This window comes from Nuphar pumila, chromosome 12, assembly GCF_984573655.1.
Source record: "Nuphar pumila chromosome 12, dmNupPumi1.hap1.1, whole genome shotgun sequence".
NCBI lineage: Eukaryota > Viridiplantae > Streptophyta > Magnoliopsida > Nymphaeales > Nymphaeaceae > Nuphar > Nuphar pumila.
The window spans coordinates 95,762,199-95,789,724 of NC_143260.1; the positions used below are offsets into that span (position 1 = coordinate 95,762,199).

A 27,526-nucleotide genomic window follows, 5' to 3' on the forward strand; every position below is an offset into this window, starting at 1 on the left:
ACGTAGACAAGAGATGATTTTTGTCCATGTTGGCGTGTATTCTCTTGTTCTTGTCGTTGATACACTCATTTCAAGTATTATTATATGTAGACAAGAGGTATTTTTACACACCTTAGTGTGTGTCATTTGGCCTTTAATGGCATTATATTTATATTCTTGATCTAGTAGCTTACACACTTGATTTATGGGTTTTGGAGGACTAATGAGGTAGTGGTTTGTAATGGATGAACTATTGTTGAAATTTGCAAAATTTCATTCATGACTTGTGTTTTAAGATATTCAAGTTAATCATATTTTTGATATGCATATTTTAAAAATCAAGTTGATTTTTTGGCATATATTAAGTGCTTATGGTTCTTTGACCACTTTTGTATGCAAAATGTGTTTTTGTCAATTGAGTGAGATTTTCCTAAATGGGTAAGATTCTCTACTCAAATAACACTCTTCGTTTTGCCTCGTAAATGGATTTAAAACCTTGTGAACTCTTGTGTTTATTTTGTCTAAAGTATGCTTGGAGACGTCGTTTCTCTTCTTTAGCACTTCATTACATGTTTGAAGCATGTTCATTAATGATTCATTTAAGTATTAATTCATTTCATGATAATATATGCATAGGCTCTCTATGGTTTTTTAGGATCTCATTCAATAAAGCTTATGTAACTTATGCCTCTTCGTAGGCTTGCTATGGTGTCCCTTAGGGGACCATTGTGTTATTCCCCATTATGGGGTTATGTTTGTCTAATGTTGGACCTTATGAATGAATTATGCATTCTTGCAATTCATTTCCGCATAATTTGCTTCCGCTTACCATTTAACATGATATATGATTTTGAAATCTTGTTTTTTCTAAATTTTCCTCATGCTAAAGTAAGTATTTTATCATGTGATCTTGCATAAATATAATTTTGCACCTTGTTAGGAAAGTTCCATTTGAGTAAAGTGCAAAGATATTTTTTACTTGTTCTTTGTTGTTGTTCCACAGGATCTTGAAGATAAGTGGAAAAGGAAGTACCTTGGATAGATCATGGAAGGTGCTCATCGTTAAAGACGTTGGAGGAAGACATTTACATTTTCAATGGCATTCGGACTAAAGGCTCTTGAAGCCTTGAGATTCTTCCTCTTACTTTCTTCAATCTTTTCGTTCCCCCACGCAAAGTTTGAAGGGGGGTGTTAAAATGTATCATTCAACCTTTGTAATACTATATATATTTTATATATATAAAGGATAATACATATTCATATATTGTATATATGCAAGTATTATCCTAATTATATATATATATATATATAATATTTTTCTATTTATAGGCATAGGGGTAGTTTAGACATTTCCAGTTTTACGCATATTCCATTCGGAATATGTTTGTAATTTAATTTTATTCTTTCTTTTTTATTTTTCTATTTTTTTTTTGTTTGCGCCACCTAGGGAGGCTCCCCAAAGAGTCGTTGGGGGCTCCCAACGACTCCTTTGGGAGCCCCCTTTGTGGCTCCTCTCTTGTGTTATAAATAGGGGTCTCCCCCTTGTATTTCTTTGAGATAAGGAGGAGCTCTTGCTCCATTGTAAGGGGTTTTTCCCCTCTTCTTCCTTTCTTTCAATAATATTCAACTTATGACTTTAAGTCATATTTTTGCCCCTTGCGTGGGTTTATGTGTTAGCACATTATGTGCTTATGTTGTTCCCTTTAATGGGTTTATTCGCACTTCATGTGCATGTATGGGTTCATTATTGAACCTAATGTATTCAAAGCCACTTTCTAACAATATTCACTAAAAGACAAAATTGCCCCTTTACAGAAGTTTAAAAGACGATAAAAAAGAGGTCAGTTCTGCCCCCTAAAGGATAGACCCTATTACATGCACAGAATTACCATTCTACCCCAAATGGGCAGAGCCTATTACATGTACAAAATTATCACAATACCCCTAAAGGGTATTACCTATTACAAAGGGAAGAAAACAACAACTACGCCTTCATCCCAAAACAATTGGGGTCGGCGATATGAACCAAAAAAGAAAATCATTCTGGGCCTTCCACATGAATCCTTCTCCTCCAATCATTTCTATCCAATGTCATGTCCTCGGTGAGGTTCAAAGCATTCATATCCTTTCCTATCACCTCCATCCATGTCTTCTTCCTAGGCCTACCCCGACCTCTTTTAACTAATATATTTTTTCATTTCTCCATCCTTCTAACTGGCACATCATTAGGCCTTCATCGAATATGTCCAAACCACCGTAAACGATTCTCTCTCATCTTATTTTCAATGGTGCAACGCCTACTTTCTTACGTATCTCCTCGTTCTGAATCTTATCTTTTATTGTATTTCCACACATCCATCTCAGCATACGCATCTCAGCTACACTCATTTTTTGAATATGATGTCTCTTGGCAGCCCAACATTCCGTACCATATAGTAAAGCGGGCCTAATAGTCGTCCTATAAAACTTTCCCTTCAACCGCAATGGCATTCTACGATCGCACAACACTCCAGTTGCACTTTTCCATTTCATCCACCCAGCCTTTATCCTATGATTTACATCTCCATCGATTTCTCCATATTTTTGAATGATAGATCCCAAATATTTGAAACAATCATCAATCGGTATTTCTTGCTCACCAAGCTTCACTACACTCCCATCACTACTTCGTTGCTTACTAAACCAACATTCCATGTATTCTGTCTTACTCTTACTCAACTTAAAACCTCTTGCTTCCAATGTCTGTCTCCATAATTCTAACTTAGCATTAACCCCAGCTCTAGACTCATCAATCAAAACAATATCAACAGCAAACAACATACACCACGACACATTTTCTTGAATTGATCTCGTAAGCTCATCCATCACTATAGCAAATAGGAATGGGCTTAATGCAAATCCTTGATGTAACCCAACCGTTATAGGAAAGTTGGTTGTCACCCCTCCACAAGTGCGAACATTGGTTACTACTCCTTCATACATATCTTTAATTATACTAATGTACTTGAGAGAAACACCTTTCTTCATCATTGTCCACCAGAGAACGTCCCTAGGGAAGAAAAACATTTTAAAATCATATAATGTATACATATACACTCATATATATATATATATATATATATATATATATATATGAATCAATGCATTTTATAACTCTTCACCAAATGCCTCATCGGCTATCTCCATCTTCATGATATAATGCATCAGAAACAGAATTTCTTTCTCAACTCATATCATCTTTAAAACCCTGCAGAGAGAACAAAACATAAGTTCCAACTACACAAAGGAAGATATCCTAACAAAATAGATTTAAAAAATGTTTTAACACAATCAGTAAAAAATAGTTATAGGTTATATTATATAGTTTAAAAACAAATATATATTTTGAACAAGAAGATATATATGTGGAAAGAGAATGGTTAAATTCCATAACAAAACGTAAAGGCACTATAAGCTAAACAATTTTAAAAGCGAGTAAGATATGCACCTTAATCAATAATTTAAAAAATTTAGAAATATTAGCAACAATTCAAGCAAGATACAATAGTCATTAAGATAGACACAAGGAATATACTTCAAAATCAATTTTTTAAGAATTTCTCGTTTAGACAATCATAACTATAAAAACAACATATTTTCTTAAGGAAACACAAATTCTGAACATAGTAGAATTTTGATCACTAAAGTTCAAAAGACAAGCACATATTTAGACATAAAATATCAATAAGATATAAATAATTTTACAATAATATCCCAAAGGCTTAGGTAAACATTTCAAATAAAGATAAAACTCATTAATTATACTAAGCAAAACATGACATGTATATTAAATGTAAGAGCTCAAAGGAGCTCACAAAAAGAGGAAGAATTAATTAAATTCATACAAAAAAATGCAAGATAACCATCATGGAACAATCTCAATATCCTCAACATATATATCCAACATACAATTAAAGCATATTTAATGCACATAATAATGCATGATAACCCAATACGGTTCATGTACAAGAGGCAAAATAGTCACTCACACAACCCAAATATGAGTTCAAGCACAAAAGCCACTATAGATCAAGAAGACACATAAAAATAATAAATTTTATTAAGGAGAGAATACGCACAAAATGCATATAAATTTTTCATACAAGGACAAATGGGCAGCAAAAAATATTAGGAAATACATGAAGAGATTTTAAAAATCCCACATACAACAAATCATAAGAGAAATGATATTTGCAAATCCCAACAATAGTTCGCTCACGACAAGAATCACCTTTTTGACCTTCAACTCAACATCCTCAAAATTCAAATGTATCAGCGCATAGGACAAGAGATCAAACACAAATGTCAGCAATAACCATACCAGTGACCATGCACCAACAATACCCGCAATCTAAATTGAAAATAAATACCAGCTACAACCACAAGAGGTGCACATCCCTCATCTCACAAATGGCTGTAAAATTGCAATCAATACTATCAGCTACAATGGGTGCACATAACCCACCACAACCATAGTTGTAAAAACTAATAAAACAAAATCTTTTATCCAACAAAAAAAACCACGTAAATAAAAGGAAATAATAGAGAAACATGATAGGTAAAAATAATGTAATGAAGACAAATTGATGCCATTAAGCAAGAAGATTTGCAAACAATATTCAAATAAGGTAAAAGCAATAATTTTGCAATATTATGAGATTTAATTCATAAGGACCAATATGATCACAAGCAAATAAAAATTGAGCCATTACTGACAAAGATTGATACGAGCATCCAATAAACAACAAAGGCCAAAAAAAATAATTGAGTGATACAACTCACTCATAGAATCAGAGGTCAATCAACTGTCAGTTGAAGGCAAAACAAGTGTCAATACGACACTCAAAAACTTGAAAATCTATAATGACAATAAAAAGGAATAAATACCACTATAGTCTCCAAAGAGAACACTCACAAAAACTTTTACAAGAAACATTTTTATTAATGATTATGATGCACTAAGTATCTTGGTTGTCAAAGGCAGCGCCTATGTAACACCCCAAAATACCAAACTTGTAAATTTTAGAAAAAAATTAAAATTTTAACCACCAATCCTTTTTCAAAGTTAAAAATAATAGTTTAGCGGAAACAATGTTTGAAAAGAACAAGTCGGCGAACCTTGGGTTGATTACAGGCAAAATTTTCATCCAACAAATGGGGTCCCCAAATGTCTTGGATTTGGGTCCGCATTTTCATACATCCATTGAAAACCATGAAGATTTAAAACAAGGTTTTAGATAGAAAGAGTTTATACAAAAGTCATTATACAAAATTACAAAACGTGCTCAGGAGCGAACAACAAAGAGAGTGGATTTTTGATATCATCGCATCATCGCGCAATAACCTGTAACATCAGTCTATTCGTTACTTATATCCCATAAAACGGGTCAAACTCATGAAAGCCTAGTAGGTGCAACGATATCAGACAAGAGAACAAGACTAACATATGTATTATCATATTTCATAACATTCAGTTTCGAGAAAAACAGAGTGAACATCGTAATCTTGTTTCGGAAATTAACGACTTGTGGGTACTCACAGGACAAAACGTAAAAACAACTGAGATCACTCGAGAGTTTATTGTTTTATGTATTTTGATACCCCCAATGACTAGCTGAATCAACTCCAAAGAGGAGGATATAATAACCGAGAGAGAATTCCCCAAAGACCACTTGTAAATGGGAGATGCATCTGAACTTCTGCAGAAGTTGTGGGATCTACCTCCTAGGCTATGTCACACGGACTCGGCTCCAAGGTCGCCGCACCTGCGTCGACACGCACCGACACGGGTGCGGCTCGGACTCGGTCAACCCGACCCTGGGTGCGGTCAACGCTCCCAGGGTCATTTTGGTCCAGTTTTTGGAAAATTTTTATTTTTGAAATTTTTTTTTTAAATTTTCTGGGCTACAGCTGTAAGGAAAAAACCCCATCACAACTAAAAAACCTGTACACTTTCAAGTTTTAAGTACAGAATGGGCACAACTCAAGTTTTTGTGGTTTTTTCCTGTATGAAGAAAGTGAATTATTACAGTGTGTGAAGAAAGTGCCCAAAAGTGAATTATTCCTGTATGAAGAAAGTGTACAGAATGCCTTCACAACTCATCACCTGTCCCCTAATGGGCACAACTTTGACCGAGTCTTATATATATATATATATATATATATATATATATATATATATATATATATATATATATATATATATATATTATTTTATTTTTAATATATATAGCCGAGTCCCCATGTCCAAAATTTTTGAAATTGCGCCGCACCCGTGTCGCACCCGCACCCACACCCATGTGACATAGCTCCTAGGATAATAATTGGTAGCTCAGTTCCCTAATTCCGATGACTGTGGCCACCAAGCCATTACCACTCGAGAAGCACATTTATTAACAACATTGTCCAACGGAGTTTGTACCTCTTATCCTCTCTATTGACAAAATCAAATGATGAATGGGTGTGTTGGGTCTTCTTTTACCCAACTACCCATTCAATACGATCTGATCTTTTAAACCAAATCAAGCATCTTGCCTGTGAAGGCGATCATGTATGCTTACGTGATTTTCTCATAATATAGTGTATTATCGCACAACGAGGTTTGTCATAAATCTCAAATTCATTCATCATTATACGAGCATGTCGTGCATGTCTAATAGTACTACAATGATGATAATGATATTGGTTTCTTAGAAAGAAAACCAATCACAACACTAAACAACACGATTTCCCGCACCTTAGGCCGGGGGCATATCCGAGTTATTCCGGAAGCAAAAAGGAAGGACGTGACGTACGTACTACCGAAATCTATGTAGTCGAAGTCTTTGCGTTGTTTTCGAAGAACACTCCAACGTTTGGGAGCATAGTTATCAACATTGTCCATCGAAGTTTGTACCTCTTATCCTATCTCTTGACAGAATCAAAGGATGAATGGGTGTGTCGGGTCTTATTTTATCCAACTACCCATTCAATATGCTCTGATCTTTTAAACCAAATCAAGCATCTTGCTTGTGAAGGCGATCATGTATGTTTACGTGATTTTCTCATAATATAGTGCATTATCGCACAACGAGGTTTTTCATAAATCTCAAATTCATTCATCGTCGTACGAGCATGTCTTGCATGTCTAATAGTACTACAATGATGATAATTGATCTTGCATATTTTTTGCATTTTATTCGTACTATTCTATGCATCATCCATCAAAAATTGCATTAAAAACTCATTCTTATCAGTGTTTTTGGTAAACTGCTTTAAATTCGAAAATAAAGGTAAAATCGCATATTGCAAACTCTTCCCTATGTTTTTTTGTGCTTTGTTTAGTTTAGGACTTTCTAATTATTAGCCTAATTAGTTTAGAAGTGCTTAACTAGTATTTGTATGAGTGTCTTTCTATGAAACACGTTTTTAGAGGAGTGTAGTTTTTAGAATTTTTAAAACTTATTTAGACTTTTTAGAAATTTTAGTTTTAACCTAGAATTGCATTATAAATAGTATTTTTTCAGCCATAGGGGACGTCTTCTATCTAAGATTTCACGCAAACCTCTATCTCCCTCCCTCTCTTCTCTTCTTCCCCCGTTTCACTCTTGGTTGGTTCCTCCCTCGGTTCTTCTTTTCCTTCTTGTTTTATCTTACTTCTAATCCTTGCTTTCGCCAGCTTCTTCTTGTCCTCATCGACGGAGGTACGTGCAGCCCGGAGGAAATATCACTTCTTTTCTCAACCCCTCTATCGGAGGTGAATCGCGAGGTTTGCGTCTTCTCCCCCGTCTATCTATATATTTTAGATCCATTGCATGAATCATATTTTATTTCAGCATCATTATTGCATATAGAGTAATCTTAATTGCCTTTCTTTTAGTGTTGTATATTAGATTAGCTGCATACTACATTGTAAGTTAGATTCTTTTGTTCCATTACTTTTTGTTTAGAATAGCTGCATAGTTGAATTAGTCTTATTGCCCCGTTTTGTTGCCCGTAATCAAAGACAATTTGTGTGACTTCTTTGATCACGCAAACTACTGTGATCGTGTATTGCATATTTTGTGGCTGGAATCCCAGCAGAACGGCAACCAAAAAAATGCACTACCATGATCCAGTGTGATTGTGATAGCACGTTTGCAACCAAAGACATCGAACGGCGTGATTTAACCGATCACGCAGTTCAAGTGAACCACATCAATAACCTACGTCTTTGGGCAGGCAGTTCGGTGCAGATCAAACGAGTCCAGATCAAGCTTAGTTTATCACGGATTGTTGAACATTGTGTTAAACGAGCTTAATAGTTTTTTTTTACAGATCGCATCGATTAGAACAGCGTGAAACGCTGTTCACGTCGGGCACTCAGCATCAAGCACACAAGCAGCGTGATTGACACTGAGTTTTGACAGTTTTTATTTAGTTGCAGTTATGTTTGATTTATAGTTTCATTGCATCACATAATTTTTTTAGTATAGATGTTAATTAGGGCTGCGTGATTTCATTGTTGGTGCACGTTCTATTTAGTTTGGTTAATTTCTTGTCAAGCAGCTGCATGTTTTAGCTTTAGTGTTTGTCTTTAGATTTAATTTTTTGTTTTGAATCAACATAAGTTTCTTTAGTAAAAATTAGTTTAGCTTCGTTCATAATAGTTAGATACAATCAGATTGTTAAACTAAGTCTAGTCTAGATTCACATTTAGTATGTTTTAAATCTGGTTTAATTAGTTAGTTTTCGTAGTTCACGTTTTTCTCGTACTAGATTGTTAATTTGTTTTTAGTCCATTGCACGATTAGTTAGATTCTCCTTAGTTAATGTTGCACGGTTTCCTGCTAAGTCCTATATGATTTTTTTGTCATTAGATTATTAAAAAGTAGTTAGTTTTATATTTCACGGTTTGTTAAGTTGTTAGTTAGTTCAAGAGTTTGTTATTTGTTTGCTTAGAATTAGTTTGTTTTAATTTGTTATTTTGTTATTGTTAAAAGAAAACTATCATTTGTAGTCTCATAGCTTATCTCATATGCAATACATCCCTCATATGTAATCTTTTTTTAGTTTAGTTACATAGTCTAGTTAGGATTAGGATAGTTACTTTTTTTGTTTCTTTTTAGACTTTTTTTTAGCCTTTGTGCTTTTTGACCAAAGTCAAAAAGCACAAAGAAGAGTGAGCCGTTGGACTCCCAACAGCTCCCACTTCCCTCTCATTTTCTTGTATTATAAATAGGGGATTCTCCCCTCTTATTTTGTATTCTTGAGTGTGGGTTTCTCCCACTTGAATCAAAGTCTTTTTTATTTCCATTTGCTTTGCACTCTTTTTGAGTTTGGTGTATGAACCCTAGTGGTTCTTGTGAGTGTATGCTATTTGTGAACCTTCGCGGTTCTTTTGTGAGATTGGTTGTGAGCGTCATTTGAAGATCCAATTGTGGACTTCATTTCCTTACATGGTATCAGAGCCATTGAAGTGATCAAGCTAAGGTTTCTTGGTGCATTGAGAAGTGTGTCATTCGCAATTTCTTTTTTGAAAGAAAGAGGTGAAGTTCTTTACAAGTGGTGATCATGTGAAAGCTTGGGAGATTGGAGGAATTTTTGTGCACATAATCCGTGGTGGAGTAACATTGCCTTTGGCCCTCTCTTTTCCCATATTCTTCTTTACTCTTCTCCTAGTCATTTCTTTTCTATATACTTGTAAAATGGATGACAACGATAATGTCATCATTAAGCCCATCAAACTAAACGATTCAAACTATGTTACATGGGCTTCTATCATGAAGCATCTTATATGGGAAAAGGGCTTGTGGGGATTAGTGGATGGGACCGATTTGGAACCTACACTAATCCTCACAAAGATAAGAGAGAGAGAAATTCCTCTAACAGAAGTGGAAAAAATTAAAGCTATTGCGACTTACGAAAAAAAAAATGGAAAGAATGGAGAATGGGACATGCCAAGATTATGTTTTAGCTCATATCTAGCGTAGACATCAAGAAATGTTCAAGCCTTGCAAAATTTGAGCATGTCAATGATGCTTGGGATTATCTTAAGATAATGTATTCTCTTAAATATATTGCACGTGTACAACTTACAAATCAAAGTTATAAATATGGTTCAAAGAGACAAGAATATTAGAAAATACTATAATGGCTTATCGAAGTTATGAGAAGAGTTGGCACTTCTTGAACCGAAGTGGCATTGCCCACAAGATATAGAACTCCGCCAAAACCAAATAAATGTGAAGCACTTTTTCAATTTATTAACGAATTAAGACCGGAGTTTGAATCTACTAAGTCCAGTCTTCTTCATCGAGGAAAGGTGTCTTCGATAGAAGACACCATAGAAGAGCTAAGTATGAAAGAAAATAGACTCAAGAGTAGAATCACCATGTGTGATGATGACTTGGTTTTGCCGTATCCAGACCAGGAAATCATGTTCGAACATACAAACCCCCAAACTACGGAAGGACTAATGATGAAAGGCAAGAAAATGAATCTGAGAAAAGAAAAATTATTTGTTATTATTACCGTGAACCAGGACATGTGAAAACTCATTGTCCAAAATTGAAGAGACCTTAGATTGCCTCTGTCGGACCTCCACAAAAATCAAATGAATCTTTCATTGGAAGTATGTCTTTAGCTCAATTGGTGGAGGCACTTCAACCACTACTCAAGGGAGCATCTTCATCAGCTGGAGCCACAGTCTCTTCCGTTAGCACTTCTGATCCAGGTAAATCTCCTTGGCTTCTTGATTCAGGTGCCTCCTTTCACATGACACCAAATATAAACATATTATCTTAATGTCATAACTCAAATGAGTCAAATGTTTTTACCGCTGATGGGACATCACTTGAAATCAAAGGAATAGAGAATTTTGAAAATAATTTCAAAGACCCAAAAGGTTTTTACATTCCAAAAATTAGATATATCCCTAAGTTAAACCTCAATCTCTTATCTGTTTCTCAATTATCTGACCATGGATATAACGTTTCCTTCTCCTCTCGTGGTTGTCGAGTGCAGGATCACCAGTCAGGGAAGCTGATTGGGGAAGGCCATAGAGAAGGAGGTCTATATTACATGGATTTTTTGAAAATTCTCAAGAATGATTTATGTTGTAATGTTCAAAAAATGGACTTGGATCTATGGCACAAGAGATTTGGCCATCCTAGTATATCCAAGATTTAGTTTTTTTTCCAAAGATGAAACATTTTTGTAATTTTGAGACCTTTAAATATGAAGAATGCATTCTTGGAAAAATGAAAAAATTACTCTTTCAAAAAAGAAATTTTGTCTCTTCTCGACCACTTGAGTTAGTTCATTCGGATGTATGGGGCCCTGCACCTGTCATATCCGAAGGAGATTTTACATATTATGTCATCTTCGTAGATGAATTTACAAGGCATACTTGGATTTATTTTCTCAAACATAAGTCTGAGGTTTTCTTACACTTTCAAATATTTCATAACTTAGTTAAAAATCAGTTTAAAGATGATATTTCCATTTTTCGCACTGATTAGGGGGAGACTACTTATCAAAAGAATTTAAAGACTATTTGAATTTACATGGAATTACGCATCAAAGGTCATGTCCCTATACTCTACAACAAAATGGTTTAGCAGAAAGAAAGCATAGACATGTTATAGAAACATCAAGAACTCTACTCATTACTCACAAAGTACCAAAAAAAATTGGGCCGAAGCTACTCTAATTGCAATATATCTCATTAATAGAATGACATCATCTTCACTAAACAATATATCTCATATTGAAAAACTTTTCAAACAAATCCCAGATTATTCAAGATTAAGGGTATTTGGGTGTAAATGTTTTGTTTTCTCTAACAAAAATGACAAACTCACTCATCGTGCTATTCCGTGTGCGTTTCTTGGCTACGCAAACCATCAAAAAGGTTATAGATGTTTCGATCTTAAAACTAGAAAGTTATATGTGTCAAGTATCTTTTCTTGAAAAAGAAAGTTTTTTTGAAGTCAAGAACTTTAGAGAAATAGATGAGTACTCTTTCCTATTGGACTTAGCTCCAAAGATCAGTGAAAGCGATATTGATCTAGAAGATCAAAATGACATAGTAAGTACTAAATTATCAAGAACTCTAGAGAAATAGATGAGTACTCTTTCCTATTGGACTTAGCTCCAAAGATTAGTGAAGGCGATATTGATCTAGAAGATCAAAATGACATAGTAAGTACTTAATTATCTCATGATAATCAAGGTTGTATTCAATACTCCAGACGGGGCAACTCTGCAACTCTGAACAACCTTGTGCTCTAGAAAAATATACTAAAGCACAAGATCAAATAGTAACCAGGAGATCATCTAGGGTGTCAAGGGTTCCCAAAAAAATTGTATCCTATGAGTCTTTCTCACCAAAACATCAAGCTTACATCGCTTTAATACACTCCTACACAGAACCTTCTAATTATGATACAACAAAAGAACACCCTAAATGGGTCGAAGCTATGACAACAGAGTTAAATGCATTAGAAAAGGCAAATACGTGGTCTATTCAAGATGTTCCGCCAGGTAAAAAGCGATAGGATGTCGATGGGTATACAAAGTTAAGACCAAGGGTGACGGTACTTTTGAGGGGTTTAAAGCTTGATTAGTTGTCAAAGGTCATTCACAAGAATATAGAATAGATTATGAAGAAACCTTCGCACCAGTCGCAAGAATGACCAGAGTTAGGATCTTAATTGCTCTTGCCTCTGTAAAGAAATGGCATATATACCAAATGAATGTAAAGAATGTTTTTCTCAATGGAAGCCTAGCTGGAGAAGTATATATGGAACCAAACATGTGAGAGTGAGAGTCCCAATTAGGGATTTGCCTCCAGCCCTCTCTAGAAGGGCAAGGGTTGGATGGAAAAGAGGAGGCATCACCCCCTAGATACCTTTATTTAAACTAAAAAAAAAAGAGAAGGAAAGAAAGTAAGAGAAGAGAAGGAAAAAGAGAGAGAGAGAGAGAGAGAGGAAAATAGGGAAGGAGGAGGAGATCCATTCTTCTCAAGCCATCCGACGTTTCCACCATCGATTCCGAGTTCTTTTTCGATCTACGATTAAGGTACGAGTTTTTCTCTTGTTTAGAAAGTGAAAAAGAGTATGGATTTGAATTCCATGCAAGATTTTAGTGAAAACCCATCAGAAAAGAGTAAATCTGAATATTTAATCTAAGATTCATGGTTGAAATTAACGTATTTTCTTGTTTTTCGAAATCTATTTTGGAATAAAAATACATATAAGTACACACACTATATATATATAATATATATATATATATATAATTTTTGTATTGTGTGTGTGTGTGCGCTGCAGCGGGGCAGCCTGGCAGCCCAGCAGACCTTTGCTCTGTCAGGCCCAGTCCAGCCACCCGGCTGGACTGGTGCAGGCCTGGCAGACCTAATCTGCATGGTATTTCAAAGGTAAACTGAAAAAATAAATAAATAAATAAATAAAAATTGATAAGTATATTTAAACTCTGTTTTTCAGTGGGCTGATACAGGGTCGGTCAGAGACCCCAGCCGAACCGGGGCAAGATAGGGCTTGTCAGATGGGGCTGGGCCAGTTGCCTGTACAAAAACAAAAAGAAATCTGTACATATTTGTTCTCACGATAAAACAAATTTTTTATTCAGGTTAAGAGACTGTTTATTAAGTGTTTGTTCCATGGTAATTTTATTTCCATGGATAACCTAATGCAAAAATCGTTGGTTGCATGTATGCTTGCGAGAAAACCATTTATGCATGCGTATCTCAATAAAAAACTGTACAAGCATGTTTGTTGGTTTATAAATCTGAGCATACATGAATGTAACCTTACTTGTGCATGCATATTTGAGGTATGAATTTGTGAGTATATGTATACCCGATTATATATATATATATATATATATATATATATATATATATATATATATATATATATATATATATATATATATATTCATGAATCTATATATACATATGAACTTGCATATGCATGAATGCAAAGTGTATATGTATGCATATGCACAAGTATGTACACCTAAATGAAAGCTAGATAAAGTTGGTTTGTGTTAGAAGATGGGTATAAGATCCCATGTGGTGGTGGTTGTGTTTAAATTGTAAAGGCCTCGAGTTTCTGAGAATGTTTTCGCACTTGAAAAAAAATTGCCACTTTTTCATGGGTACGAGTTGGGGTCGTTATAACCGAAATCTACGTAGTCAAAATCTTTGCATTGTTTTCGAAGAACACTCCAACATTTGGGAATTGTCCGATGAGAATGAACACAACAACCTTGATGCATGCGAGTGTGTGAGCCTTATTTTGGTCATAGGATAAGCGGCGCATGTGTACGTTGAATATCATGAATATGCGAACATAAAACACTTGTTTTATTTTACGAGACATCAAGGCATGCGTACTTAAAATCTCGAATGCAGACACTTTTGAAATTGAGCTGAAGCAGGGATTTGCAAATTTGCGTCTTTAAATAAATATTGGTATAATTTAAAGTAGCATACTCTAAATAAATGCATGCGTAATTGAAAATAGATCAAGAGTACGCAAAACTGCGTACTCTAAATAATTATAAACGTATATATAATACATATATATTAAAGTAGGAGTCTGTGCACATAATAGTGTGGCGATAAAGTAAATAACACAAAGCAAGGCTATGTGTGTGAAACCACGCATCGAGCTAAATAAATTGCATAAAGCAGGGGCCTATGCACGTAATAGCGTGCATACCTGACATGACAATGACGATTCGCGGGTCACTCGCCTCTTTTCCTTTTCTTTCTTTTTCCTTTCTTTTCTTTCATTTGTTTTTCTTTCTTCTTTTTATTTCCTGCCACGACAAGGGAGCCGAGTGAGGGTCGACCCCCTCACGAGAGCAGGGGACCACGGCAAGGGAAGAGTCGCCCGACTCTTCCTCGTCGAAAAAGGAGAGAAGAGGGTGAGGGAGAAGCAAGAGAGGGTAGGAGGGGTGCGATGAGCGTAGAGAGATAGAGGGGAAAGGCTTGAGCTCTTCCTCGAAGCTGTCGGCGGACTCCTGCCAGGCCACTCCAGCTTTGATATAATTTTAGCAGAAAGTGAGTCATGCTCTTAAAACAATGGCCTATTTAATTGATGTGCTTTAAATGGTTGACACTGATAAAGAGTTTGTTATGTGTTACATCTATGAAAAAATGGACCGTGCAAAGGAACAAATAAAGGTATAAGTTAATTTGTTTTGTATTTTATTAATTATAAATTTTGTTTTTAAATTTTAACTTAACTTTTATAATGGTTACTTTTGATTCCTTTACTTAATAGGTAAATTTGTGCAATAATGAAAAAATATGGCTTGATTTGAGAGATAATCGATAAAAGATTGAGCAATCAATTGCACAAACCTTTGCATGCAGCGCGCTTATATTTGAATCCATCTATATATCATGAATATGAAAATATCGAGTCAAATGAGAAGATAAATGGCTTCTTACTCGAAGCCTATATAGTCAAAAGCACTAAGCGGCGCCTAGTGGGTAGATCCCTAAAAAGACTAGTCGAGGACTAGGCGGGACTAGTTGGTACCCCAATTAGAATATAAAAAGGCATACAAAATATACATAAAAATATGTTTAATCTTTTACTAATAAGATGTTTTCATCACACAAGTACAAAATCATACATGCATTCACAAAATATATTAATATACATAACCAGAATATACATATATATAATCATACACACACTTAGTGATCATAGGCGCAAGGCGGAGCCTAGGCGGTCTAGGTGGTACCCCAAATAAAAAAAAACATATAAATATGTAAACAAAGTACTAAATTAATAACAAACATGTATACAATATAAAATCAATCAACAATAAGAAATAGACGAAACAAAATATGTCGTTGCACACTTACAGTTATATATATATATATATATATATATATATATATATATTGCTTAAGTATATATTATTGGTAGTTCACTAATTTCTATGGAATACTTGGTTACTAGTTCAAAGTATTTATTTTGACTAGAAAATTTATATGATGAAGTTTAATTATGTCCATTTGTGGTTTCATAAGTGCTCATATTTGTAAGCAATATAGGAGTATTTAGAGCCACAAACTCATCCATCTCTCTCTCTCTCAAATTACCTCTGGTCTTTATATATTGGATTATAATCTTTCTATCTGTTTTCAGGCAAAACAACACCTTTTGTTATCTTATGCATTGGGGAACATTGTTGTAGGGAACCTGTCAAAGTACCTACCATTTATTGTAGATCAAATTGATAACCAACAGAAGAAACAATACCTTTTATAGACAAATTCATTAAAAACAAAGTCACACACATAAAAAAACATAATCAATTAAAATTAATTCTGCATGTTTTTAATGTTTCACAGAAAAAATCCTAAAAGCAAAGTAACACACAACAAATATATATAAGAGCATGTTTTCATCATTTCACAAAACAAATCACACAAACACATGCACATATATAATTATATATATAAAAAAATAATATATATATATATAATAATAAATAACTAAACTACCCTCATGTCTAGGCGGGGCCAGCTTAGTCATCGACTAGGAGCCTTAGTCAGTGCCTCGTTGGCAAAATTGGTACCTTTTAAGGTACCCACATAGGAATTGCAAAGCATAGACGTTTTACTTATGCCTAGACTGACTAAGCGGACTAGTTGGTGCCTAGTCGGGACTTTTGACTACATAGCTCGAAGCGAAGAGGATCAATGTGCACTAGTAGACCAACTAGTAAAATATAAAACTGTTAGTGGGTCTTTTGAGATGGAGTTAGCAAAGTAAAGGAAAGTGCAGACGCTAGGTAAGTTAATCTAATTTCATGTAACTTTCATTTTGCATTCTTTTTATAACTTATATACTTTAATTACATTTAATTTGATTTTTTTTATAGTGGATTTCCTTTGGCATTGTTTGTCCCCGCTTCAGACCTTTGTTGTTTGAGTCTTAGGCCTCACATGTAGTGCATCCGGTTGCAAACATAACTTGAGTACTTTTGAAGTAGTAACTATTATTTACTACTAAATAATATTTGTCAGTTTATATATTTTTTAACTATATTTTTTTAGATTCATACAAAGAAAAGAAACTAACTTTTGCAAAAGAAGTTGAATGATTTGGTTTGTGTGCAATATAATCAAAGATTGAAGTGAAGGTATGAGGGGTGAATGAGCAAAAGAGATATCCTTGACCCTACGATCTTAAGAGAAGTCGATAAAAAGGATGAGTGGCCAAGTGAAGATGAGACGGTCTTTAAAGATGACACTTCACTTATACGTGCTGTTATTGATAAGGCATCTGGAGCGTAAAGGCATAAGGTAGGGGCAAAAACTCGTGTTACACAAGACCTAAAGAAGAAAACATCCGACAAAAGAAAGAAGGTGATGAGGGTGAAAAAAGAAGAGGAAAAGCTAGCTCTACAGAAATTGAAGAAGATGAGCAATATATCAATGAAGATGATTCAGATAATGATTATGACGATGGACTATCAAATTCATCAACTAAAGATTAAATTCAAATTGCTATTGTAAACTTATTATAAACTTATTGGGGTTTTTTATTATTTTATACTTGAATGCACTTATAGTGTTAAATGTCTATATATTTGAATGTGCTACATATTTGCCACCTTTGACATCTAAGTTGCTTGTTTGATTTTTTTTCTTTTTTACTTAGTTAAGTTTGTTATGTGTGTGTAGACTTGTTGAATATCTATATGCCTATATTTTTATTTGGTGGTTGATTGGTTATATTTTATTTTTTGATGTCATCTTCACAAGATGATCCTGCAAAGAAGAAGACCTCCTCCTCCCTCTCTCACTTTTAACAACATCGATGTAAAAGATAAACCAATCTGCATGTGCTTTTAACAACACTGATGTAAAAGATAAACCAATCCACATGCAAGTGACAATGCAAAAAAATAAATGTAAATAAGAGTAGATTGATTATATACTAATATCTTTGAAAGTATTTCATCAAAAACTGAAAGAATATATTCTGAAAGGGAAAAACCAAGTCCAAAAGAAAATTATTACTATTGTTCAACATAGCTACAGAATTTCTGGTTCTTGAAGCCTTCAAATGATGAGCTTACACTAACCATACACAAGCACAAGAAAATTTAACTCAAATGAGCAGCATTCAAAATTTGCTAGTTGGAATCCTGGATTTACTTGCCTTACTGTGCACATAATCACTAACACTAAAAGACAGCTCTTCCACACAAATGGAGGGAAAGGTTAGAAGGACTAGAATCCACTGGCTTCCACTGGCCTCTAGGCAGAAGCCTCTCCGACCTATGCTGTGAATTTTAGTAGAAAGAAGAAATAAAGAAGAGGAACAAGGAATCTGAACCAGCAGCAGTATGAGCACGGGTGTCAATGGATCGGGTTTGGTTCGAACCCAGGTGGAACCAAAGGTCCAGATCCGAGTCTAATCAGGTCCACTATAAGAAAAACCATACCCAGACCTGATAAGAACTACATGAACCAAACCCGATAAAATAATATTTTTTATGATTTTTACATTGAAAATTTGTGGGTCTTAATCTGAACTCGGGTAGGGCCCGGGTCTGGTATAAATTTTCACAAACTATACATGGGTCCATGTATTAATCGGACCTTTGGGTCGGGATTCGGGTCTTCTTATTTATCACCATACCCGGACCCTCTAGGGTTTGGTTTGGGTCGGGTCCAGGTAAACCAGGCTCGTTGACACCCTTAAGTATGAGGCAAAAGCTCATGACTGCCTCCTCTAGGTCATTTGACTGAGATATACATCACTGATATTTGGTCAAATACCAGAATAACCTCACTATGCAGGAATATTTCATTTTTGTCATTATGAAAAAAATGCAATAATTATATATATATATATATATATATACGAAAACACATAACAATAGATGGGAGAAACATTGGACTTGCGTCCAACACGCATCCAGCGTCAATCCAAAGGAACTAGTGGCGGTCGTGCTAGGTAGAAAAATGACTTTTAGTGGTGGTCGAGACTGCGTTAGAAGTGTTTTCACTAAAAAAATGCCTGTTGCTGATCGTGTGCACAATCAGCGGCGGGCACGCGTCCAACAACAGTGGACGAAATATAATTATGAACCTCCACATCCATATACAGATGCTTGAAGTCATGTATTACCTTTTACCAGGCACAAGCACTACAATCTGCTGGCACCATAATGGGCACATGTAGATTCCATGTTCTTCAACAAAATAAGTCTCTGTCATGAATTTGACACACCAGTATGGCCCGCAGTCACCAATATTGCTGATATTTTGAAAATATTGTGATATTATCAGCATATCCAGGTCAGCCAATAATATAAGAAAATATCAGGAACAAAGTGATAATATCACGATATTGTGAAAAAAATATCTTATTTCATCTATTTTAAGCCCAATTTTTGTATTTTTTTTTTTTTACTTTAAAGGCATTTTAGAGTTATTTTGTTATATTTTTTCAAGAAAAACTATTATTTTCTTATATTTATTATTATTTTTCGTATTTTTAGAACTCCCGAGATTTTTCCAAGATTTTTCCAACTTTTGAAAATCTCTTCGAGAAATATCCTCACCGAGAAAACACCTTGAACAATATAAGGTGACTATCTATGGCACCACCAAATTGTTAAACAGCAATATCATATTAATCAGAGGTAGTTTTGGTATTGTGTGAGTCATAAATTGTAATTCATAAAGGAATCTCCTTAATGGCAACATATTGTAATTTCCCTTTTGTCTTATAATTCTTTTGTAATCTTTTGGCAACTGCTTATCATGGCTTTATTAGTATATAAATACAACTAGAGGTGCCGCTTCTCCTCAAGAGAAATCAGTTAAGGGCTAACCGAATTTCCTTTCTCCTCCCTCTATTCCTTATATGATTGCAGGTTTGGGCTCATGCTTTCATGGTATCAGAGCAACTTTATCACCTATTATGGATTGCAAAATTTTCAAGTGCCGAAAACAAGTACTGCTCATCTTCTATTCCTTAATCACCCTTTCTATTCTCTTCTCTATTTCCTCCCTTTCTCTGCTCTCTATTCTATCCTACCCTTGTTCATATCTCCTAAGTTTCTTTTCTTCTTGTGATCCTTTTTTTTGTTGGCTGAGTTTGGTTTTATTCGGTATTGGCATCTCGTTCCAGAAAAGGAGTTTTGAAGTACATGGTCACGCCCCAGGAAGAAAAAAGAAAAGAAAACGGAAGGATACATGATTTGCTTGCTTTATTGGTTGTTACTTTCTTGTTGCCTTAATCCCAATTGTGCTCTTGTTTGATTCCCGTCAATGGCTTCTAGTTCCTCAAGTAATCCTTCACCTTCTCCTATGTCTTCTACTCTTACTTTTCTGAAGGTCAATATGAAATTGACATCTTCCAATTACATCATGTGGAAAGGAGTTGTACTTCTATACATAAGAAAAAATAGACACATTTTGGAGACTACTAGAGCACTTCTACTTTCAAGCTATGCCCCTAAAGCGTATTGAGGTGATGTTAGTATGGCAATATATCAAATCAATCTTATGCCTTTAGGAGTTCTCAAAGGTAGTTCACCATATCAAACGTTGTATGGTACAGATCCAAAATGATAAGTCTTTGGGTGCACATGCTTTGTGCTCATACCTGAGCGATTTAGAGATAATTTTCTCCTCATGCAGTTAAATGTTGCTATCTATGATTGCCCAATGGACAAAAAGGCTATAAGTGCTATAATCATATTGAAAGGACGATGTGAATTTCTAGGCATGTAGTGTTTCTTGAACATATACCATACTTTATGCAATACAAAGATGACAATGAAGTGGATTTTTCCTTCTTAGTACCATATCCTGTGGAGGAAAAAGATGTTAAGGACCTTGATACACAGAATTTGTCTCATGTGCCAGATAACAGGTTTGGACAAACCTATTCTAGGAGGCAGGAGGGTGTAGCATCGATAGCTTGGATTAAATTGATCAGGGAGAATCAAGAACCTTGGAGGCCAACCTTGATACCGTTTCAACTGATTTTGAGCAAGCAATTCAATTTTAAGATCCCTCACCTTATCCTCCATTTCCTTCACTTTTTCATCATGTGTCATATTACAAGAATTTCCATTCCACCTACTCAGTTTGTATTTTATGAATCCATTTCTCCAAAACATCGTGCATATTTAGCTTTAATTCATTCCTATGTTGAGCCTAACTCATATGCAAAAGCTGCTTCCAAGGAAGAATGGGGCAATGTTGAAGAGCTCAATGCTTTGAAGAGTACAAACTTGGGACCTAGTGACACTTCCTGCAGGGAAGAATGCATTTGGTTGCAAGTTGGTCTATAAAGCAAAAACCAAGGCAGATGATTCTATTGAGAGATATAAAGCTAGATTGTTGGCAAAAGGGTATAATAAGCAAGTATGAAATTTATTATGTTGAGACCTTTACTCATGTTGCCCACATGACTACCATAAGAATCATAATGGCAGTGGCAGCCATAAGACAATGAAATATGTGGCAATTGGACGTAAAGAATATCTTTCTGAATGGTGACTTGGATAAGAATGTATGTATGGAACTCCAACAGGGGTATACAGATCCTGAAGGCAGAGTCTGCAGATTAAAAAGAGCTTTGTATGGTCTCAAACAAGCTCCATGGGCATGATTTAAAAATTTTAGTTCGGTCCTAAAAGCTTTAGGGTTTGAGCAAAGTTATCATGATCCAGCTCTATTTGTCACATCTTCATATAAAGGGAGATGCATACTTATTTTGCATGTAGATGACATGATCATCACAAGCGAGAATATGCAGAAAATTGAGGATACAAAGAAGAAACTTGCAAGTACCTTTGAGATGAAGAACTTAGGATACTTGAAATATTTTGTTGGGCTTGAAGTTGCATACTCAACAAGAAGATTGTACTTATCTCAGCATAGGTATGGAATAGTTCTTGTGGCAAAAGCTAGATTGGCAGATGACTCTAAGCATGTAGAGTCCCCTATGGAACCAAATATGAAGCTAAGATCCCCTGATGGAGAATAGTTGGATGATCCAGTTATTTTTGAGTCAGTTAATTGGGAGTTTGATATGCTTGACCATCTCTAGATCAGGGTCGCAGTATCTACTGCAGAGGTAGAGTATAAAGCTATGGCTCAGGTCACAGTGGAGATAATTTGGATAAGATGGTCATTGAAGAAGTTTGGAATATCTATGCCGGAAAGGACCTCCTTGTACTGTGATAATATGGGAGTCATTAACATAGCAAGGAATCCAAAATTTCATTAACGGATGAAGCATATTCAGATAGATTATCACTTTACTAAAAGCCTTGCATTATACCCTTTCCTGATCTATTTCTCTGATACTTACAAAAGTACCCTTAATAAATTATGTAAACCAAAATTTCTTTTCTAATGAAGTTTTTGTTCTGCCTCTCTCTTTGCGCTGTCTCCCTTCCTGATCTGTTTCTCTGGTTATAATATAGCTTCTAAACCTATGCAGATACCTGGAATAGTACTCTATTGAACAATATTATTGAACGGGCCATGGCTCATAGAAAATAGAATAGGAAATACACAATGTGAACTTTCTATGGCGAGAAACTTAGGCAACTCAACTACATGCAAAGAAAATTTAGCTCTCCAATATACTAAAAGTTAACATGGCTATGGAATCTACAAGTAAAACAATCACAATCAACATATGTCCCTAATCACATTGACAGTAACCAAATGTAGTTGAGTTCCTGCAATAAGGAGAACTAACCTCCTTTGCAATAAAAATAGCACAAACTGAACATGACCAATAAAAAATTAAACAAAAGAAGTGGCCATGAGTTGGGAACTTGATAGAAATGCCAGAATAGCAAGAGACAAAATTCAGACTATAAAATTGTGAAAATAAAAAGAGTGAAGGATGTGAAGAAATAAAGTGAAATGATCATCAATGTCATGATTACTGAATTAGTATCATCATGAACAAACAAGCTATGACATATAGGAACGGTAGCTGGTATGCAGAAAGATATTAATACATGGCTGGTATGTCATGGATGTTTTATAAAAGAATGGTTTGAGGGTGCAACTGGCTTGTGTGTGTTGCATAAGCATGTATGCACACGCACATGCAAGCATGCACTCACACAATAAATAATAGGGTTTATCTAACATTAAACTACTTGTAGTTAATATTAGCTACATTCAACTAATTAAAATGACCAAAATTCCCCTAAAAGCAATGGCATTTTTTAAAATGAATGACCACTTTTTGGAGAGAAACCAAAAGTCAAACACCATTTTCAAAAAAGTAGTGTACTATACAAATGTGAATTTAAAAAATAAAAGTTAGCTTTTTTATCCCAAAAAAGTGTTGATGTATTCTTAAAAATATCATTACTTTTAAGGGCCGTTTAGCCTTTTGGTCTTTTCAATCAATTGAATGCAAGCTAATGTTAACTACAAGTAGTTTAATGCTAGATAAACCCTAACATATTTACTATAATGAGGAATTGCACAAAACCATACAAAATAAAGGTAGAAAAAGTAAATGTTTATAGAAACTTAAAATGTATCCAACATATTATATAGTAATGTGACAGCACCCAGAAGCATCAGCATCGACACAGATATGCTGGACATTTTGAAACAACCATGCTAGATAGACTAGAAGAATAACAAGTAATTGAAGATGCTATTGAAGGTGCTAAAGGCATAAAATGATAAAGAATAAAAAAAATCTTCTTCATGCCAATAGCTTATACAAACCTCCAAATTGACGACACCACGGAAATGCCTTTCCTCTTGCTTCTTAGTATATCCAAGCTAGAAAAGAGGAGATTCAAAATCAGGAAAAACCACCATTAGTTTCAATGAACCAAGACCGCCAATAGAAGTTGTAAGCACATTACTATTCATCAAGTGATACTCACCTTGCCACTTTTCTCATTTAGAACAAACCACCGTCTACTCCAGCCATTAGTTTTTGCACTTTTCTTTAACAGAAAGCCTACAATGAGAAAACAAAGTCAGCAAAAAATGGATGTTGAAAGTATCAAGGAAAGCCTTCATGGTTTAAAATGTTCAAGTAAACAGACCATATGTTAGATATACATTTCTAACCAGTTTTACTATAGAAATGCTTATTGGCAAACCAATTTAAGCCTTGGAAGTCGAAAGTTTGCTTGGAAGGCTTCATGTGATAGTTCCAAAAGACATACCTAACAGAAGACTAACTTAGATGTTCACTTGGTGGCCTTGAAACTATGAATATTCACCATGGACACTAGTGCTTTGTGCAAACTTTTTTCACACAAAAGAAGAGGACCAAGGACCTCAGCCAACAATGACACTTTTCTCTCCAAGGAAGAGAACATAACTAATTTTCCTCTTGACTATTGAGTTCGTGTAAGGCTGGAGAACAATATAATGTGGATCAAGATAACTAACCAAATACCCACAGAAGCCAAAAGAATCACACACCTGCTGTAATCTCCTTGCCCGGCCCAGCAGTTTGCAAAACTGAGGTATCTTTTGCATCCTTTTCTGGCTGATTTGATTTTTCTTTCATTGACTTCAAGCTTCCACTGGTTTGCTGAAATCCTGTTTGAGGACTAGTGGCCTGAAAAGGAACAGATTTAACTTTTAAAGTTGCACCGATCACAACCATATGGATAAAAACATGTTAATATGAAAATCTTGAGAACAGTAATACAGCAGATTCATCAGATAAAAATGTCAACTGCATCAAGTTGTACAAATGCAGGCTACTATCTTCAATAAATTCAAAAGCATATATATCACTTACTCTGTTCAGTATTGCTTGCTCAGCTTCAAGCCCTTTTTTTGAGGAACGATTTTTTTGTTCTTCCTCCCTTCGCTGCCTATCCATTCTGTTAATCAACATAAATAAACAAAGCAATATTTCAAATGCATTAAGCACTTGTTGAATGACAGTATGAAACAAATTCTTATCAATTTGATCATGGGATAAAACTGTGACTGAAATGCAATGAAAACATAAAAAACTATGATGTTTTATACCATTTCTAAACCACCCTTATTTTCAAGAATTGTGAGCCATTGATTTTCACTGTCTCAAAATTAGGATCTGATGATGTATTAGACATGATAAAACCTTATAACATAGTAAATAAACCATGTTAAACACATGCATGGTTAGAACTGTCATTTGATGACTAGATCCATACAAACAAGTGTATACCACCGTATGGTATCATGGTACAGAACCATCTCTCTCTCTCTCTCTCTCTCTCTCTCTCTCTCTCTCTCTCTCTCTCTCTCTCTCTCTCTCTCTCTCTCTCTCTCTCTCTCTCTCTCTCTCTCTCTCTCTGTATATATATATATAGGTCTCAGCCAAAGAAGAAGAAGAGGAATAAGGGGTGAGGGGAAAGAAAGAGAGAGAGAGAGAGAGAGAGACCCCTCCCCCCATAACAATTGAAACATAAGAATAAATAAATAAATAAAATGCCCTGGACTAGGCACCCTAGTAGGGACACCCAGTCCAGGCCTACTAAGTGCCCTGGACTAGGCACAAACCCGGTGCCTAGTCCCAATTTTGACTATATAGCTTGCAAAAAAATATGCCCATTCTTTTTATAGTTCAGGTTCATACCCAAGAAAACCTATAATTCAAAAAACAAATTTTTTTTCGCTTGTCTAATCTGCCATACCTCTCATCCCTGAAGTCATGGTTGGTGACTAATTGGTCTAAAAATCTACTCATCTCCCCCCCTCTGTTCATTTTACCACCATTAAATCTTTGTCTCCTATCCGTACAAAGTGTTGTCAATAGATTGGGTATCAGACCTATTTTCACCTGGCCAAGTGAGGTACCATATGCAACAATGAAGAGCACAGAACAATCCATAGGACAAGTGGATGGGATGTGTGTGTTCGTACGTGTGACAGAGAGAAAGAGAGAGAGGTTTTCTTCCATGGCTGTTCAAAGAAGATAGTTATATAAGATGGACCTGTTGTGCAGGAGGGAGATGATGTGTCAAATGAACAGAATTTAAAAGGCAAATGTGTTAAACTTTAATAACAAGGTTGTAAAAGCTAAGACTTTAGGGGAAAGATAAAGCACTATCTAACAGAACTATTTTTTTAGAAAGTCATTACTTGAAAGAAATCATCGAGGCACAAAGTATTACCTGACAGAACTTATCCCAAGTACTATTTTGGCTAACAAAAAAATGAGGTGTTATTCAATTATAGGATTGTGCAAGAATTTGAATTCTGAAAAAAGGACATGTTTTTGTAAAAGTGAATGATGAGGTTCTAACTTGAACAATAAACAAAATGCTTTTAGCTTCTTTCCCCTCATTCCCTACAGAAAAAAAAGAAAAGTAAAATAGCAGCCTCTTCACCATAAACCAAATTGGCTTTTGACATTGGCTTCAAACTAAATTCCAATTACACAGACACCGTTACATGCTTTAAGGTCAACTTCTTCAAGAGATTAGCAATATCAGTCAATAAATCCTGTTTTGGTGTTACCTACTGAGGCTGCGAACCTATGCCTCTACTTTTAATATTTTAGATAATGAGTAGGCTGGAAGGTGATGACAAGAAGGCTCAGGGCGGCACCAAGAGGGTCACAGTTCTTTAAGTTGTTGAGAGGATTTGATTTATGTTATTATTTGATTTGTTATTAAGTCTTGTAAACTCTGATAATTTTTTAGACTAGTATTTGATTTGTTTAAAACAAACTGTGGTTTGATTTAATTTTTCTAGTATTTCACGTGTGTGTTGTATCTTTAACCCGCCCAAGGCTTGAACTGAATTTAAAAAGAGTTTTTTTTGGGTTCTTGAAAATCGTGTAAAGGGATTTAAAAAAATCCTAAAATTTCGATTTTAAAAATTGGGGTGTTACAAATGGTAAGAGCCATGTGTGGATTATTTGGGTTGACCGGCTATTACTGGAGGTTTGTTCGAGCTTATGACATTATTGCTCAGCCATTGACAACACTTTTGAAAAAGGATGGGTTTAAGTGGACGGGGAAAGCTTCTGGTGCCTTCGAGCGGTTAAAGGATGCCATGTGTCATGCACCTGTGCTAGCCTTGCCCGATTATGAATTGGACCATAAAGATTAAAGATCTCTCACATGATGAAAGCATGTGATCTTGCATTTATCCAGCTAGGAAAAAATAAAAAGAAAAAGAATTAAGCCTACAAGCGCAAAACTTTTAGACTGAACCGCTTAAAGTTCGGTGTATTATTTTCTTAGTGAGCAAAGAAGTTCCAGAGTCCTAACATCAGATCCACGAGGAATTTTCTCAAGAATTATGCACATTGACTTATTGTAAGTAAGTAGTCTTATGGGAAGGTATGGTTTGCTAAAGTAAAAGTGCATTTTCACCATTTTTTCACTCAAGAAAGTGGGTTAAGATAAAAAATCTTTATTATTAGTAAAATTACAAAGCTACCCTGCAAATAAATTCTGCCTCAAGGGCGCTGCCCCCTGCAACCCCCCGCCAACTTACCGCGAAGTTAGATCCACT

General features: G+C 35.2%; 1 protein-coding gene across 2 annotated transcripts in view; it reads right to left on the reverse strand.

Moving 5' to 3' along the window:
- LOC149821232 (dynamin-2A-like) overlaps positions 1 to 27,526 on the reverse strand; it is a 64,419-nt gene that overhangs the window by 12,096 nt on the left and 24,797 nt on the right. For both annotated transcript variants that reach the window (XM_089983628.1, XM_089983629.1), the window contains 4 exons: positions 24,810 to 24,894; positions 24,485 to 24,623; positions 23,935 to 24,011; positions 23,771 to 23,827 (listed from right to left, as the gene is read on the reverse strand). In XM_089983628.1, the coding sequence (XP_089839754.1) occupies positions 23,771 to 23,827; positions 23,935 to 24,011; positions 24,485 to 24,623; positions 24,810 to 24,894 (358 nt within the window). The remainder of the gene's footprint in view (positions 1 to 23,770; positions 23,828 to 23,934; positions 24,012 to 24,484; positions 24,624 to 24,809; positions 24,895 to 27,526) is intronic.